Source organism: Lissotriton helveticus, chromosome 8, assembly GCF_964261635.1.
Source record: "Lissotriton helveticus chromosome 8, aLisHel1.1, whole genome shotgun sequence".
Taxonomy (NCBI): domain Eukaryota; kingdom Metazoa; phylum Chordata; class Amphibia; order Caudata; family Salamandridae; genus Lissotriton; species Lissotriton helveticus.
In genome coordinates this window covers 15,102-32,644 of record NC_136069.1, presented here as the reverse complement: position 1 = coordinate 32,644, position 17,543 = coordinate 15,102, and the positions used below count along the sequence as shown (strand labels likewise).

At 45.8% G+C, this 17,543-nt stretch overlaps 1 protein-coding gene across 2 annotated transcripts in view; it reads left to right on the top strand.

Annotated features, from left to right (window-relative positions):
- The window catches only part of LOC144772193 (uncharacterized), a 93,717-nt gene extending 78,459 nt beyond the window's left edge, over positions 1-15,258 (top strand). For both annotated transcript variants that reach the window (XM_078656320.1, XM_078656321.1), the window contains exon 7: positions 13,484-15,258. In XM_078656320.1, the coding sequence (XP_078512446.1) occupies positions 13,484-14,382 (899 nt within the window). In that variant the 3' untranslated portion in view covers positions 14,383-15,258. The remainder of the gene's footprint in view (positions 1-13,483) is intronic.
- The last annotated feature ends 2,285 nt before the right edge of the window (positions 15,259-17,543 follow it).

Sequence of the window (17,543 nt, the reverse complement as noted above, 5' to 3'; positions counted from 1 at the left end):
CCCTCTGAAAGCCTAACTGCTCAATCACACAACCACAAAAGAGAGTAAGGTATTATCTACTGTAACCTCTGTAAAGTCTCGGGGGATCCACTGGACTCTATACACACTATACCTTAATTTGGTATAGTATATACAGAGCCAGCTTCCTACAGTTGCTTTGTTCATCCTGGAAATCGTTCGGTTCCTTTAAAACAGCCAAATGTTCAGTGATGTCAAATGGTGTTTCTGAGGCCACTGTGCTGGCAGTCGGTCTGGGATCCACATCTTAACCTCAAAAAGGATCTCATAAGGAATCTGACCACCCAGGGACTTTCTTGGCATTTTATTCAAAGCCCTCTGACCCATGTAGATGATGTACCCGACTGCAGTGAGCGCCAAATACCCTTGCTGTGAAACACTGCTTTAAGTCCAATTTTTTCTTCTCCACTGTTGTTTCCCTCGAGAAAGTATGGAGATGAGAAACGCAGGGTCACAATCAAACTTTCCATGGCCTCTTTGTAAGTCTGAGAGCCAAACACTGGACCCTGGTCGAAATGTAATGTTCCAACTGCTTATGTCCCTATAAAGACTTGTAGGTCCTTTATATCACTGTCTGCGTCAGCTGATCTCTGTGGCCATACCCACAGGAATCGAGAGCAGGAATCCACTGCCACCAAGACGTACTTGTAAGCCTTGTCAGATGATAGGGGGCCGCAGAGGTCCAAATACACACAAGCCAGAGGCTTGCTGGAAATCAAAAGCGGTATCTTGTGTGGACGCGCCAAGGTGTTACCCTTCAGCTGTAGACAGATGTTACATCTCAGGACAAAGTTCTTGGTCTGTTTATAAAGACCCGGCCACCGATAGCGTTGCTGCAATAGAGAAATTGTAGCAGCCACCCCTGTGTGTGCAGAAGCCAGACACTTATGTGCAGCCAGTATTAGTCTTAGTATGCGGTCACTGTTTGATATCACTCTGTTCTCCACTCGTGCAATCAGAGCATAAAATATGTTTTGTGCATCTAATTTGTAAGAGTACCTGAGTGGAAAATCTTCCAGCAAGTGTGTATCATTGCCCACAGCACGCAGCATTGATAGCCACCATGATGTCTCTGTCTATTCTCTACTGGAAAGAGTTATCACAGCAACTGTGGCAGTGCGAATCGTCGGCTTTGCTGCCTCATCAGACAATGAATTCCCTGCAATGTGCATACCAACACGTTGATGACTTAATGTATGAATGACATTCTTTCAGTCTTGCCACCTATTGCCAAATCAACTTGTGCTTCACTGTGCAGTTTTTGGAATCTCTGAATCCATTCTGACTCCAATAATGAAGATACTCATTATATGACTGCGCACAGTAATAGGATTCACACACAATGAGTATGGGAAATCCGACATCTGTATTTTGTAGTGCTAGTACTCGAGCCTTAAGTTCTGACAGCTGTGCTGTGCAATCACCTAGTGACTGCGTGTAGGTTTTTTTCCTAATGGAATGTTCCATCTTGCATACAGCTTTTTACAATTGCACATGCGGCTAAATATTGCTGTTTTGACCCTATGGCAGGTTGTGTAGAACTATCAGTGTAAATGATGTAGTCATAGCGATTTAGAGGCATTATTTCATTACACAGAGGATATTCTTGCTCATACTGGAGAAATGCTTGTGTTTGTAATGTAGAGTCAAATCTATAATCTACATCTGCTGCAGGGAGAGAGTTTGCCCTTGTGTCCATCTTGGATGTAGAGCTTTTGTGTTTGACACAGTAGCTCTTGTAACCATCTCTATGGTCAGTACTGGGGTCACAACCATATTTAGTTTCCCTTGTGCCAGTGCATGTTTTCTCACTACAGCAGTCAGGACTGTCAGACTCTTTTCAGTTGGTGCAAAATGCATTTCAGCATTTGAGATGTGATTTATACGCAATCAGTACCGTGTCACCTTAGCTGCACTGAAATAAGTGTACCCTGAAGTACCCTTAATTACATGGATCGCCAGGTTTGTAGTGTTTACATGTGCTGTAGTGTTTATATTTGTGTTCTAAGTCTTTGGGAGCTATCATGTCAGCTTTTAACATACAGTCCAGCAGGAAAAACGCATGATCCTGATGTCGCTTGGAATGTAAAATTTCTGTCTGTTCATGTGTTCCTGTGTTCAACTTGTACATGAAAAGTCTGGACATATAAAGTTGTAAGATGGTTTGACCTGTTCTGCGTAATCAGGAATGTATGTTCTGCCAAAATGTAGCAATCCTAATATAGATTGCAATTGGTTCAGATTCGTTGGTGGTTGGCTCAATGCACATTTTTTTTTCTTTTAACCCCTTGCATGCTGCCGCGATTCTGCGCCTTTGCGGCACATTCCGATCGCGGGTGCGGTCATGACGGCCCCCAGCCGTCATCAGCCCATGAGCACCGTAGTGCATGACGGCTGGGGGCCGTCATCAGCATGCAAAGGGTTAAATAGGTCGCCAGGCTCTTGCCTTCACTTGACTGCTCTTATTCCAAAAATTAGACATCTGTTAAGTATATGTCATCGACATATGACAGTGAATGATCTTCAAAGAAGTAATTCTGTGACTCTGGTTGAAAACAGCCCAGGTCTATTCTTATACCCCCTGGGTAAATGGCAAAATTGTTTCTCTAAGCCTAGCGCTGTGAAGGCTGTCAAATATCTGCTTCCATGCTCTATATTTTGGCAAAAGAATCTGTTTGAGATATAAAGTATTTTTTGCATTTTTCTGCACAATGTTATTCATTATTGCTGCACTGTGTGCATTTTGTACTGCACATGTGTGAGTAGCTGTGTTCAAATGTCTGTAATCTAATACTAGACAATATGATTGATCTGATTTCATTACCGGAAATAGAGGATTATTCCTTGAAGAGGTGCAATTTCTATTTTCTATTTAGGGGGTTTTATAAAGCGCATGGTGACGCAACAACGGCGTGTCCCCGCGCTGAGGAGAAACTCTTTCTGGAACCTACAGAAGCGGCATACCCTACTGAGTGAATAGTGCAGTTTTAAGCTTGGCTCTAAATACTGATTCTGATGGCTCTAATCTCAATGCCATGGGTAATTTGTTCCATCTCAAGGCTGCAAGGTACCTGAAGGATCTTCCGCCCATCCGTGCTCTAGACACCTTGGGAATAACCAGGAGTCCCGAGCCGGAGGATCTCAAGGAGCGGGACGGCTCATAAGTCGTCAGAAGTCCCTGCAGAGGGAGAGGAGATCTCCCATTGATGATCCGATGGCATGTGCATAGGGCTTTGAATTCTACCCTGCTTCTGACCGGGAGCCAATGCAAAGACCGAAGGGCCGCTGCAGAAGCGGCTCTTCTGGGTAGTCTGAGCACTAGTCGGGCAGCGGCATTCTGTAGGACCTGTAAGCGGCTGAGGTTCTTCTCCAAGGTCCCTAAGTAGAGAAGATTGCCATAGTCCATCTTTGATGTGACTAGTGCATGCACCAAGGTTTGACGGGCTCTCACAGGTAAAAACTTCAAAGTCTTCCTGAGACTTTTGAGGGTCCCAAAGCATGATCCGACCACCTGATTGATCTGAGGGCCAAAGTTAAAGTCAGTATCAAACCAGATGCCCAAGTTCTTTACTTTCTGGCATGGGATAGGTGTTGGACCTAGACAGGATGGCCACCATGCCGACGTCCACGCTGATTGGCAGCCCCCCACGACCAGCACCTCGGTCTTGCCTCCGTTGAGCTTGAGGCAGTTGGCGGACATCCAGGCAGCTAGATCTTGCATGCAGGCTCTGAAGATGTCCGCCGAAAGACCGGGTGCGCGCGACAGGGAGATAACCAACTGCGTGTCGTCGGCATACGACACCATACGGAGGCCGTGACTCTCTACTAAGGTGGCAATCGGAGCGACGTAAAGGTTGAAAAGTGTTGGACTCAGGGACGAGCCCTGCGGCACCCCCTGGTCCAAAAAAATTCGCTCAGAGTAGTGGTCACCCTGCCTCACTTGGAAGCCTCGGCCAGTAAGAAATGAATAAATCCATTTCAACGCTGCCCCTCTCACCCCGCCTTTGTTCAGACACTGTAGCAAGATGGAATGTGCTACAGTGTCGAACGCAGCGCTGAGGTCTAGTAGGATTAGAGCCATGGTTTGTCCCTCATCTGCACCCTGCCTGAGGGATTCGGTAGCCCTAAGAATGGCAGACTCAGTAGAGTGACGGGGCCGAAACCCAAATTGGGTAGGGTGAAGAAGGTTGCCTTCCTCCACATATTTCATTAGCTGTTTATTTACCACCTTCTCCGCTACCTTAGAAAAATAAGGCAGCAGAGAGATGGGACGTAGGTTGTCCAGCTTCTCGGAGCTAATGTTGGGCTTCTTGCGGAGGGGAAGCACCACAGCCTGTTTCCAGTCCTCAGGTAAAGAGCTGGATCGGAAGGAGACATCTAGCACGTGCCTGATATAGGGTTCAAGAGTCTCCAGACTGTTGCTCAACCTTTTTGGGGATGCTGGATCTCGGGGGGAGCCAGATTTAACAGATCTGCAGATTCTGACTAGCTCATCCGGAGAGGGGATGGTAAAATTAAGTAGCAGATTTTGATCATCTTCCTCTGCTACTGGGTCTACAGGCTCTTCCGCTGCAGGTGGGCTTTCAGGAAAAGCAGAGTAAATTTTCGACACTTTGTCTCCGAAGTAGTTAGCAATACGGTTGCATGCAGCTACTGAGTAATCCTCATCTTGAGTGGAAGTTTTAGGGGTGGCTAAGGACTTATATATGCTGAACAGTTCCCTGGCAGAATTCTCTGCCCCCTGGATTCTGTCTGCATAGTATGTGGCTTTCTCTATTCGGATTTTATTATGATAGGTGTGTCTCTTAATGAGATAGGCCTCTTTCATCCGATCATCATATGCCACTCTCCATTGTCTCTCTGCTCGTTTGCAGTCCCTTTTGGCGCTGCGCAGCACCTCGCTGAACCAGGGAGCAGTTCTTTGTCTGTGGACACCTTTTGTTGGCCGGCCTAAAGGGGCTGTGCGGTCCAGAGCAGCGGTGATGCGGTCATTGAGCAATTTATTTGCCGTTGCCACATTGTTGCCTCCTGGGGGCCCTTCCGCGATGAGAGCCTTGTTAAACTCTGGCACGGAGAATCTTGCCCACCTGCGACGGGGGTAGTTAAGAGGGGCGGAAGCGTTAACTCTATGCTTAGGCAGGTGAATAACAAATGGGACAAAAAAGTGATCTGTCCAGGGCAGGGGCACTGGGGGAGCAACCAAAACATCCTCCCAATTGGCAAATATGGGATCTAACAGATGCCCACGGTTATGTGTTGGAAGCTGCCCCTTGAGCTCTAACTGTAGGGTGTGAAGTTCTTCCCGGAACTCCATCGCTCCTTTGTCTAGAGGGTCTTCCAGATGTGCGTTTAAGTCTCCCAGCAGCAGAAACTTGTCTCTTCTTATCGCTGTTTCGGTGACGCACTCTAGAAGGTTGCCTTTAAATCTGGACATGGGTCCAGGTTGGCGATAAACTAGCAGGCCTTTTATAGTCATGCAACTTTAAATCACATACAATTTTTCCTTTTGGTTTATCCATTACGAAGTCAGCAGGCCAATCTTTCTCGGCCAGTAAAATGTCATACCCCTGAGTGAGTTCCCCCTAAAAGAGGTAGTTAATAAACCTGGGTACTTCCCTTTCCAACCGTAGCTGTACTTGGTATAACCAATGCAGGGCGCTCACCCTCACATCAGGTGTTTCCACCGTTATATACCCACTCAGTGCTACTCCCACCAGACAATCCATCAGGTACTGGCAAACTATTGTGACTTCAGCCTTGCTGTCCAGCATTGTCAATGCCCACTCCACACTCTCCCTCCCCTGTTCAACTCAACTTCCCCAAACTGAGTGAGGAACAGGTTGGGTGAGGTCCCTGTTACAGAATATTAAATCAGGGTCCCTCCTAGACCCAGCGCCACCCCATATTCTTGTCCAAGGAGGGGAAAGCATCCTACCCCAACTCTCACACCTCATTTCCCTATCCGTTAAAAGTGGAACTGTGCCCAAAGAGTGGAAGCATGCCACTGTAAAACCCCTACTGAAAAAAAACCAACTCGACCCCGCCTCTCTGGCGAACTACCGTCCAATCTCACTGTTCCCCATCTTGGGCAAGATCACCGAGAAACACGTGAACTGCACCATCTCACAATTTCTTGAAGACAATGGTGTCATACATCAGACACAGATGGGATTTCGACCAAAACACAGCACTGAGTCAGCTTTACTTGTGGTCACCGAAAAACTAAAAAGCACTTTAGACCAGGGAAGAGCTGCTGCGATTGTGCTATTGGATCTAAACGCGGCCTTTGACACGGTAGACAACGTCATACTGGTTAATAGACTCAAGGGTATTGGAATCAGAGGTATAGCCAACAAATGGTTGGCCTCCTTCCTGAATGACAGATCTTTCCAATGCATGGAAGCCGGAATCTTTTCAGACTCCTTTTCAGCCCCATAGTGAATGCCTCAGGGATCTTCCCTGAGCCTGACCCTCTTAAATATATACCTGAGCCCACTAGCTCACATAGTACAGGAGTTCGGCCTCTCCATCGTGTCATACACCAATGACACACAACTAGTGGTCTCAATCTCTGACTCCATCAATTCAGACCATAAGCTACTAGCCCCTTGCTTGGAAAAGATTGGTTCATGGAAGGCCGATTGTACCCTCAAACCGAATGGGGGTGCCCGGCTCCAAAACCTCCATAAAAATCTTGGGATGTGGCTGGACCAGAACCTAACGATGGAGATTCAAGAAAAAAAATTGGCGAGCACCTGCTTTGGGATGCTCCAAATGATCAGGAAAATATTGAACCTACTCCCAGAAGACAGTGGTTCAAGCCTTGGTGGTATCAAGGCTTGACTACGGTAACTCCTTAGACCTGGGCTCCCCCAAATATGTCACAGACAGACTCCAGGTGGTACAGAATGCAGCAGCCCGACTGCTTCTGAAGATACCCAGATACCCAGGCATCAGTCAGTTAGAGCTTCCATTAGGGATCTACAATGGTTTCCGGTCCTGGCCAGGATTAAGTTCAAGTCCCTCTGTCTGGCCCTCAGAGCCATGCACGGGAAAGGCCCAGCGCTAGTACTAGAGCTAATCTCTCAGTACTTACCCCGTCGACATCTCAGATCAGGTTAAAACTTTCTGATGAACACTACAAGAATCAAGAGATCGAGATGGGGTCGTTCAAACACCTGGTACCCAAGCTATGGAACAATATGGACCCAGAGCTGCGACTGATCGAGAACGAAGTGACCTTTAGAAAAATACTAAAAACATGGCTGTTTCCTTAAGCCAACGTGCTGGAATCTCTTCCTGTCTTGTTTCATACCAGCGCTGGGATGCCTAAGGGTAGCCATGCGCTCTACAAATCCCTAAACCTAAACTTAAACCTAAACCATTCAGAAGCAGAGTCCTCAAAATCTCACTCATACCTGACTTTTAGTCCTTTCTAAATTGAGTTTCTGATATTTTAATTTGATCTTCCTGTTTCATTAAGTATTCAGATCTTTTCTTTGTTTCACATACTCTTCCAATTTCCACTCTGCCCATCCTCCTCTCTCCGAGCACCTGTTGGATGTATCCTGAAAGGAACAAGAGGAACGTGCATCAGTATACTGATACCTGTCAGGTAGTTTAACATTATAACGGTTATGTAAGTTGTACGTTTTTCAGAAGATTTGTTTTTTTCTATATTTTTCTTGTTGCCCTACTAGTTCTTTGTTGAAGAATCTAGTGCTTGCTTAGACTTATTATTTTCAGAATTACTCTTTACCTGTGGTTTCCCTGGTCTGGCTCTCAAATTATCTCTACCCAGCGTAGCATAGGTTTCTTCGATAATTTTAGGAAATTTGCACTCAAGTTGTGCAGGAGGAAATTTCCTCAGGTATTGGCATATAGCTAACGCAACTGCTTCCCCTTTTATGTTACTTAATGTGGTAACATTGGCCTTCAGTTTCATCCCTATGGTGTTGCCCCATGCTAATTCTTAACCTGTTTTAATACCTCCGGTAGGACAGCCAAAGAAAGGGAACCATGCATACTGAAGCAAAGACTGTACCCCAAGTGGCAAAATCTTCTATCGGGGTAGCCATGCCCTTGTGCAAGCAAATTGTCAGTATTCTCTGTTTTTCCTGCGGGCCCATAGGGGAAATACTGCTTCAAGCTGGTTTGTTTTTTTGTGCTATCCATATGAAATTTCTTCCCTTTTGGTAGGAGTTTTCCCCATTTCTGCATTTAATGTTTGAGGGCTGATGCCGGGTATAGCTAATTAGAGTGCTACTGCTTGAACAGCACACTCAGAAGTGAACCATGAATTGTGTCAGACGTCTGTATATTGTTACTAGATTATGATATAATCCCCTTATCTGGCCTGTGGTCAGATGATCGACATTGGGATGTTTAATGTATCCGTCTAAGACTGGCCATGACGCTCCCTCATTGGTGAGCGGGCCCAGTCTCACATTTTGTATACTATGAGGAAGGGCGCTTTTAAAACAATTTGTATGTTCTTGGTAAGTTAGAGGAAATTCTACCTCACAAGGAGTGTATTTGTCTGGTGTTTCACCTACTTTATATTCATGAAATAGCTGTGCATCATCATCTACAGTGGGGAATTTAACCCATGAGTAAAATACCTCTGTTCTAAAATCTTCGTGTGCCTCTACCACAAAGGTAACATCCCGACCATCTCGTGGGAGGCCATGTTGAAGTAATTTTTGAGTGACTGCGTGTCTGCAGTTCTTGGAAATATTTTGTGCCATGTTTTGTAAAAAATGTATTACAGACTTTAGCTAACACTGTGGGAACGATATCCTTTCAAATTTGAATTTACCAATAACCATTACATAGGATATACCAGCTCCGCTGAGGAGGATGTTCCCTACCACCACGGATGCCTACAGTTTTAAAAGGTGTATAGGGATCACTGAGGAAGCACACTTGAACTACCCACTTGAACCATACAAAATAAGAAATCAACCAATGTTGGCAGCGCTATGTCGAGTAGTTTCCACTAATCAGTAGGAACTGTGCCTTTGCTGACAACATAAATTTAGGATGGTGCCAGACTGATTCCATAAATCTCTGTAACAGAAGTTGTCCCTTGGACTAGCTAGCTTGCAGTGCCACAGTTAGCCCCTCTAAGCTTGAGCAGGGAATTAACAGTTCTGGCAACCACTAAACATGACAACTCCACTCCCTCAGGAACCGTTGTGACGGACTTCAAACTTTCGCTCAGTCATTTGTCCTTTCTTGTGCTCAGAGAAATATACATAAGAATACACAAGGGGCATTTTCAATATTTATTGAACCATAGTGATTCTTGTCTATTCGGATATGTGCTGCGATGATTAATAGATAGAAGCAGACACATGTCATTGTAAGTGTCAACACAAAGAATAAAACAAAAAGCTCCACTATTTTGTTGAGACACGTTAGATATGAATACATATAAAAGATTATAACACTCTAGCGTACTCCTAGGAAGCTAATACTAACCTATAGGTCTAGAGTGTGAATGTACGATCTGCCAAGAAAACCCCAATCTCAATGATCTACCCCTTTTACCTAGTGGATAAGAGTGTATGACCCCGTTTTGGTCACAAACTGGACACCCGTCAGTCATCTGCTAGGTGAACGCTTCAGAATGCAGGGACACCTCAAAGTTAACAGAAGTGTCTTCTCAGATTATGTTAGGAAACACAAGGCTATACATTGAAAATGTCACCCTTGGCTCAGGCCGAGATTGTAATCGGGCAACCATTGTTTGTGTTTTACAGATAGCTGTCTCACCATATGGATGTAATTATAAATCACATTTGTATTACGCATGTGAGAAGCCTTGCACAAATGCAAAGGCTGGGTGATAGTATTCTCAAAACCAGTCCAAGCGTCACAAATGCAAAATGTGTGTCAAGCGTTAATGTGACAAAGTGAAGGCAATTTAGGAAGAAGGATCCCATACATGCGAGAATGGCACTAATTCCTACCTGGCCTCACTCGGGCACATGACACCACAGTCTCTTAATGTTGGTGCGCTGGCACCATCATGGGTGGATTCCCCAAGTCCCTTAGTCCCTCTCCTTTATAGTGGGTTTAGTTAGTCCCCTTTCAAGAATGAAGATCGAACAAGCAAAAAAGTCTAAGAGTCAGTCTATAGCAGTGCTCAAGTCCCAGGCAGGCTCAACAGCCTGGAACAGTGTTACCCGGCCCAATGGCTCCGGGAATCATGGTAGAACCAGGACACTCTTTCCCCAGCTTCAGTCCCCCGACTCTGAGGGCGTTCTCAATCTCTGGATGCTCTCACTCGTGTCCTGCGGTGATTGGTAAATGTTTCTCCCAGCTTCCTTGGCCTGAAAAACCAGGGAAACAGCCCTGACTTAACAGTGGCCACCCTCCTGGCACATCGCCACCTTGAGCCAGCACGTGGAGGGATGTCCTTGTCTTTACAGTGGCTTCTCCTTTTGCACATGAGGGTTGCCAGCTTTGGCATACACACAAACTACAACCTGCATTGAACACTGGTCCCCTTCCTGACTCTCACAGGGTATTCTATTTTGGCATGATTGGTCAGGCAACCAACACTACTGCAGTGAGCGGCCCTTTCCAGGCTAAGCATCTCACACTGCTCTCCGTGATCCACTAATCACGATCCCTGCTGGGCCTCACTTCCCCCTAGCGCTCTCCTCCTCCTCACATGATCCTCTTGTCTTAGCAGATAGGCAGACGATTGGTGCTCTAGGCTCATGGCAAATGGTCTTGACTTCCTGAGTGATGGCCTTTCACCCACCAGGGAGAGTGGCAAACCTTGTTCCCCAGCCCTAATTCCAGCAGCTCAAAGTCTTGATGGTCTTCTTTCTTGTGATGAATAGTGGTGTTGCACAACTTGTTCGCACCTCTATAGTCTAAGCACAACTGTGATTTTGTGTCTGGTCCTTTGAAATTAGGGTTGTGGATGTCAATTCTCTTGAAGTGCTCTCTCCTTTGCACTTCCTTTTGTCAAAGGGATAGTTTGCCACAGCAGGAGTGGCCCCAATTCTGGCTGAGTAACAACACTGGCCTGAGGTTCCGTGACGATTTTACTCGTGTTTGTAACATTGTCGTAAATACATAATTTTGGTATCAGTGAACCGCAAATGATCCATTTAGTATATCCTGGTGTTTTCGCTATGCTACGAGCAAGAGCACTCCAGTTACAAACACATTTCTGTTCTACCCGTGGCATCCATCTTAGAACACGGAAGCCATTTTGTATTCCTTGCCCTCACATAGTCAATGGACACGCAATGACCTCTTTTTCATTAAAGGACACGTAGGCTTTAACCGGCGATTCACCTTGCTAGTGACACGTGCACCTTAGGCCAGCAACGCTGTAGCAGCATGACTCGGCAAGAACTGCCTCCCCAGCCTGAGGCCAGTCCTGCTATACTGGTTCTTGTGTTCGTTGGCCTGATCATGATTAGGCGGCCGAAGCTGGTAACCGTGCCCATTTACGACCCACAAACATTTCTTATCCTGTCTTTCTATCTTCTGCACCTGGCTCTGCTCCTTTCCTTCTGGGCCTTTATTAGGGGGAGGTAACGAAATTTACGATGAGGCGGTCCGGGTCTTGAATGAAGAATTGACATGGGATTATGATGGACTAGTGGGAACCCCTCATTTGTAATGTTTTGACATCAGATACTGTTGACGATCCCTGTGCAACGCCAAATATTTATTGTTTAAGACACGAATGTTTAGAACTGTGGTAACATGTAAAGAATTTGCCTGAAGCCCAATATTTAGTATATAAGGAGCAACCCTTTTTGTACAAATCGAACAGGCTCCTAGACACTGCCCATGTGTAGTTTCTGTGACTTCTGTGTCCCTGCAGTAATAAACCTTTGGTCTTTGACGCCACCATCGAGAAGCCCGTGTTTCTGTTTGTTTGTGCACCGAGACAGGTGGAACTCCGGGGTCTTCGGGTGTTATCCCTGACACCTCTGGACGGAACCAAAAAGTCCAGAACTCCAGGCCTGACCGCCTCCTTTGGAATAAGCCTTCTAAAGGTTAAAAGTCCTAAGTCTTCCTCTCTTATCAAGAATCCAAGGCCAAACTTACTGGTTCCACCAGCTCCTTGACAATGAGCCCAGGCCCGACTGACCAATAACTCTTCCTGTAATCAAAGAAACCTTTGATGTGCAGTGAGGACACTCTGCTCTGCTTCCCCAGAATGTTCCCACCCAAGCACTCGGGAATGTCAGCAATCTACATCTCCTGTCTGGGCGCTGCAGTCCTCACCTCTCCAGCCTCTCCAGGCCCTGTGCTACTAAAATGGAACCCACAGTTCTCCATGTAATGTACTGTATGCATGCACACACCTCATCACACACACACAAGTATCACACATTCTGGTGCTACACACAATCCATGCAGGCCAAGGGTGAGTTAAGTACACAGACATGGACCTTTAACTTCAGTGACACAGGAAAAAAGATCTGTTCACACTGCTGATCACTATCAAACACAAAATGTGTATGATGTCACCACAATTGCTCATGTCACTTAACTCCAGGTAAAGGCAGTTGCATGTTACGATCACAAGGGTAGCGCTTGATACACCCAGTCCAAACAGACCGCATTACCCTGAGACAGGCGCACAGGCATCGGCTGGATCTCAAAAGAGCACTGAGCTTTTATATTAATGTACCAAGGAGCATTGTGTGGATGATCAACTCTTTTTGGGATTCTCTGGGGCAGAGAAAGGCAAGGCAGTGCAAAAAGATACCATCTCTTCCTGGATTGTCCTCTGCATCAATATCTGCTACACATTGGCTAACGAGCAGACTTCAGAAGGTACACTGACTCATTCCAACAGAGGTAAGGCTGTGCCGCTGTTCTGGCATGGGGAGTGCCTGTCCTCGATATCTGCCAGGCTGCTACATGGGTGTCAGTTCACACTTTGACAAATGTTTATTTCCTGGAGAGCCTGGTTTGTTGAGAGGTGCATTTTGCCTGCTTGGCCACACAGTGCCACCTACTGGCTTGCAGCATTACTGCTTTAAAGTTTCCGGATCCAGTGTGACGCCTGGGGACTATTCACAAGGAGAGGAATCTGCGGTTCAATAGAGTATCCACCAGAAGGATAATTACTAAATGTAGGAGATCTGTTCTTCGTACCCAACACACAGCCCTCAATATGAAATTCACTAGCTGTTACTGAGTAGAGGGTCCAAGACCCCTTGCTGGTGGTCAGATCCAGAATATAAATTGTCTTGTGCAAAGAATGATTTGACTCTCAACAGGAAATGGCCAACCTGAGGGATCTTCTATATTTACACGTCTTGAGTTTTGTCAAAAGCCCATTTGTTTTTTTAATAATGTTGATATTTTATAGTGTGCACAGAGTGATATTTCTATTCAGAATAATGTGCTCAAGAAACTGTTCTCTTTTGTCTTGCATACTGAAGATTAATTGATGACTCTTCTGTCATTCCAACAGGTGTTGAAATCATTAACAGAAAAATGAAAGTGGAAGACTCTATAAAATTCTCCGAAAGAACTCCACCATGCAAGTCTTCATCAGCAACAATTAACATAACAGCCCTCCATAGTGCTAATGAAGACACAAACCTTAGAAGCCAGACATGGTCTGAATGTTATCAGGAACTCGCGGGAACAAAGTCTACTCCAAGTGAAAGCAGTTTCAGGAGCCATTTTCATTTCAGTCTACACACTGGAGACCCCAGAGTGCGGAGATCAAATGCAGGAGACCCAAACACACAAATATTAGATCCAGGAGACCCCAACGTACGGAGATCGGATCGGGAGGACCCCAACATAAGCAGATCATATCTGGAATACCCCATCCTAAGGAGATCTGATCTAGGAGACCCCAACATACAGAGATCAGATCTAGATAATGGATATGAAAGCAATGCAATTTGTTCACCGATTTCAAACACCCAACAAGCACAGAGAGCAAATGCATGTATTGGAGGCAATAAAGGCTACAGTTTGAAGGAAGCATTCCATAGACATGGAAAAATAAATTCAAGGGCGAAGCCTTATACAGGAACAGATTGTGCAAAACTTGTCTTCTCTAAGAGCCATCTGATAACACCACATAAAATAGACTCCGCTGAAAAACCACATGCGTGCACTTTTTGTGACAAAAGGTTCAATCGCAAATATAATCTAGATGATCACGTACGAATCCATACTGGAGAAAGACCATATAAATGTACAAAGTGTGACAAAACTTTTATCCAGAAAAGCCATCTTAATGAACATCACAGAAAACATACTTTAGGCTCAACAGTAACAGCATCAGAGCTAGAATATAGACTGACCGAACTGGAAACCACTCAGGACACAGTTAATACAGAGGCAGGAAGGTAGTTTTAGAGCAGTCTTGTGCAGGTTCGGCATTGCGTATGAGTCATTATAGAAATTAGAATTGATAGACAGATTAGTCAAGTAAGTGGTGAGTACCGAGTAGGTGTAAACTGCACAGGTAGTAAAATGATCCAGGTTCTTCCATGACCCTTACAGACAGTTTAACACCATGACTTTATCTGGATTGTGCTTCTTGAAGATGGACCAGACACAGGAAGACCCACCCAGAGAAAAAGACCCTCTGCTGACTCTCCAGACATTAACTTACGTAAGCACTGAGGCCAAAATGTAGACCGAATTGTAGAAAACATCAAAGGTGCGGTTGTGCCGAATAAATCGTTACCAGGGCCCTGTAAGTTTTGTGGCACATTGTTGGGCAGTAAACATGTGCACAGTTCATCATTTGCCACACACACTTGGAAGACTTTACAAACAATTGTGTATTCATGGGATTAAAGGTTAAAAAGCCTTACAAAATTACTTAATTTATCTGTTCTAATAACTTTTCTTACTAAGAAAAAGTCAAAACGAAATACTTTAATCTTCTGTTCCCTAACTTTAGAGTGTGCTACGGGTGGAACTACCATACAGAAGCTGAAGGCAGGTTTTCCTTTCATAAAAATATTTCACTGTACCATAAGGCTGTTAGTGGTATTTTCTCTAAAAGGTACTTTTGTGCGTTATTTTTTTCAATGACAAAGTATTAGTTGATAAAATCTGCAGAGGCATTAGTCAATTTGTGCTGCAAAATAAAAGTTCTTACATGTAGCAGTAAATATATGTTTCAGGTTTATTGTGGAAGCACAAATTGTCAATGAGCTACACCACATCTTGACTACAGAAACAAATAAAAATGGAATAAATAGTATAAAAATTATATCCCAAAGAGTTGTGTTGTCTTTTAATATAATAACCTTTTTTATGTAATGGTTAAAGAGGGTTAATCACTGGATCAATTACTGCAAAGGATTCAGTCTAGGAACAGTATGGCTCAATAACACACTCAAAGTTTGGTGTCTGGTCAGGGACATGACTTAGTAATTACACAAAGGAATGATTATTCGAGACATGATTAAGAAAACAAGCTTTACGGATGTATTATATTTGGAAGCCTGTCTTCAACCCTAAACAGGATGCAGTGCTCAGTGGTAAGTAAACATTATATTTAATGCTCATTAACATTTAAGCCAGCAAGATTGCTCATTGAGTTAAAAGGTGATCACCACTTTGGTCACGGTTGAAAAGATTGAACCCCAGCAGTGCCATCTTAGCGTTTCATACTTCAAGTACAGTAAATTGAGTTTTGTTAAAGTAGGTACCTGTAACACCTGCTATTTACAATTCTCAGAAATGGCAGAAGGATTACATGAAGCATTATATGCATTTTTGTATTCAAAGATGCTACATGTGATCCTCTGAGTAAATCTTCAAACGTATCAATGCTCTTCAATCTGACTTTAGATATATAAAATTAAAGGATACTGTAGCTTTCATTCCCACCCTCCCTTTCAGTGCCAGAAACCATGTATCCCTGGTGTCCTTTCCTAGGCCAAAGCATTCCACAGAATAGGTAGGGAGAGAGAGGGAGACAGAGAGAGAGGAGAACAGAGGGAGATAGAGAGAGGGAGACAGAGAGAGAGGGAGGCAGAGGGAGGGAGTCCGGAGGAGACAGAGGGAGGGAGAGGCAGACAGAGAGAGGGAAACAGAGGGAGACAGACAAAGGGAGACAGTGGGAGACAGAAACAGACAGAGGGAGACAGAGAAAGAGGGAGACAGAGAGAAAGGGAGACAGAGGGAGAGAGAGAGGGAGACAGAGGGCGACAGACCGAGGGAGACAGAGGGCGACAGACCGAGGGAGACAGAGGGAGACAGACCGAGGGAGACAGAGGGAGGAAACAGAGGGAGGGAGACAGTGACAGACAAAGACAGGGACAGACAGAGGCTGAGACAGAGGGAGACGGAGACGGAGATGGAGGGAGACAGAGGGAGAGAGAGGGAGGGAGACAGAGGGTGACAGAGGGTGGGAGAGGGAGAGAGAGAGGGGACAGATGGAGACAGAGAGAGGGAGACCGAGGGAGTGAGTCAGGGGGAGGCAGAGGGAGGGAGAGGGAGACAAACAGAGGGAGGGAGACAGAGAGAGAGGGAGAGAGAGAAGGAGACAGCGGGAGAAGGAGAGAGAGGGAGACAGACAGAGGTAGACAGACAGAGGGAGGAGGGTGACAAAGTGAGGGTGACAGAGGGAGGGAGACCGATAGAGGGAGACAGAGGGAGTGAGACAGACAGACAGAGATGGTGGAAGGGAGACCGGGAGAGTGAGGGAGGCAGACAGAAAGAGGGAAACAGAGAGAGAGAGAGACAGACAATGTGAGTGAGACAGAGTGGGAGAGAGAGAGAGGGAGGGAGACAGACAGAGAGAGATGGAGGGATGGAGACAGGGAGAGTGAGGGAGGGAGACAGAAAGAGGGAGACAGAGAGAGATGGGGAGGGAGACAGAGGGAGGGAGAGAGAGAGAGGGAGAGCGAGAGAGAGAGAGACAGACAGAGATAGAGACAGGGACCGACAGAGACAGAAAGAGACAGGGGCAGACAGATAGACACAGAGACAGCCAGAGAGGGAGACATAGGGAGGGAGACAGAGGGAGGGAGACAGGGACAGACAGGCACAGACAAACAGACAGATAGAGGCCGAGACAGGGATGGACAGATAGAAGCAGACAGAGACAGAGAGGGAAACTGAGAGGGCGAGGGAAACAGAGGGAGAGGGAACAGTGGAGACAGAGAGGGGGAGACAGAAAGAGATGGAGGCAGAGGGAGGGAGACAGAGGGATGGAGTCAGGAGGAGGGAGGGAGAGGGATAAAGACATAGGGAGACAGACAGAGTGAGGGAGGGAGGCAGAGGGGAAGAGAGAGAGCGAGACAGAGGAAAGGAGACAGAGGGAGACAGAGGGAGACAGAGGGAGACAGACAGGGAGACAGAGGGAGAGAGAGAGAAAGGGAGACAGAGGGAGAGAGACGGAGGGAGGTAGACAGAGGGACAGAAATGGAGGGACAGACAGATGTAGACAGACAGGGAGACAGACAGGGAGACAGAGGGAGAAAGACAAACTGAGGGAGGGAAGGGTAACAGAGGGAGGGTGACAGAGGGAGGGTGACAGGGAGGGAGAC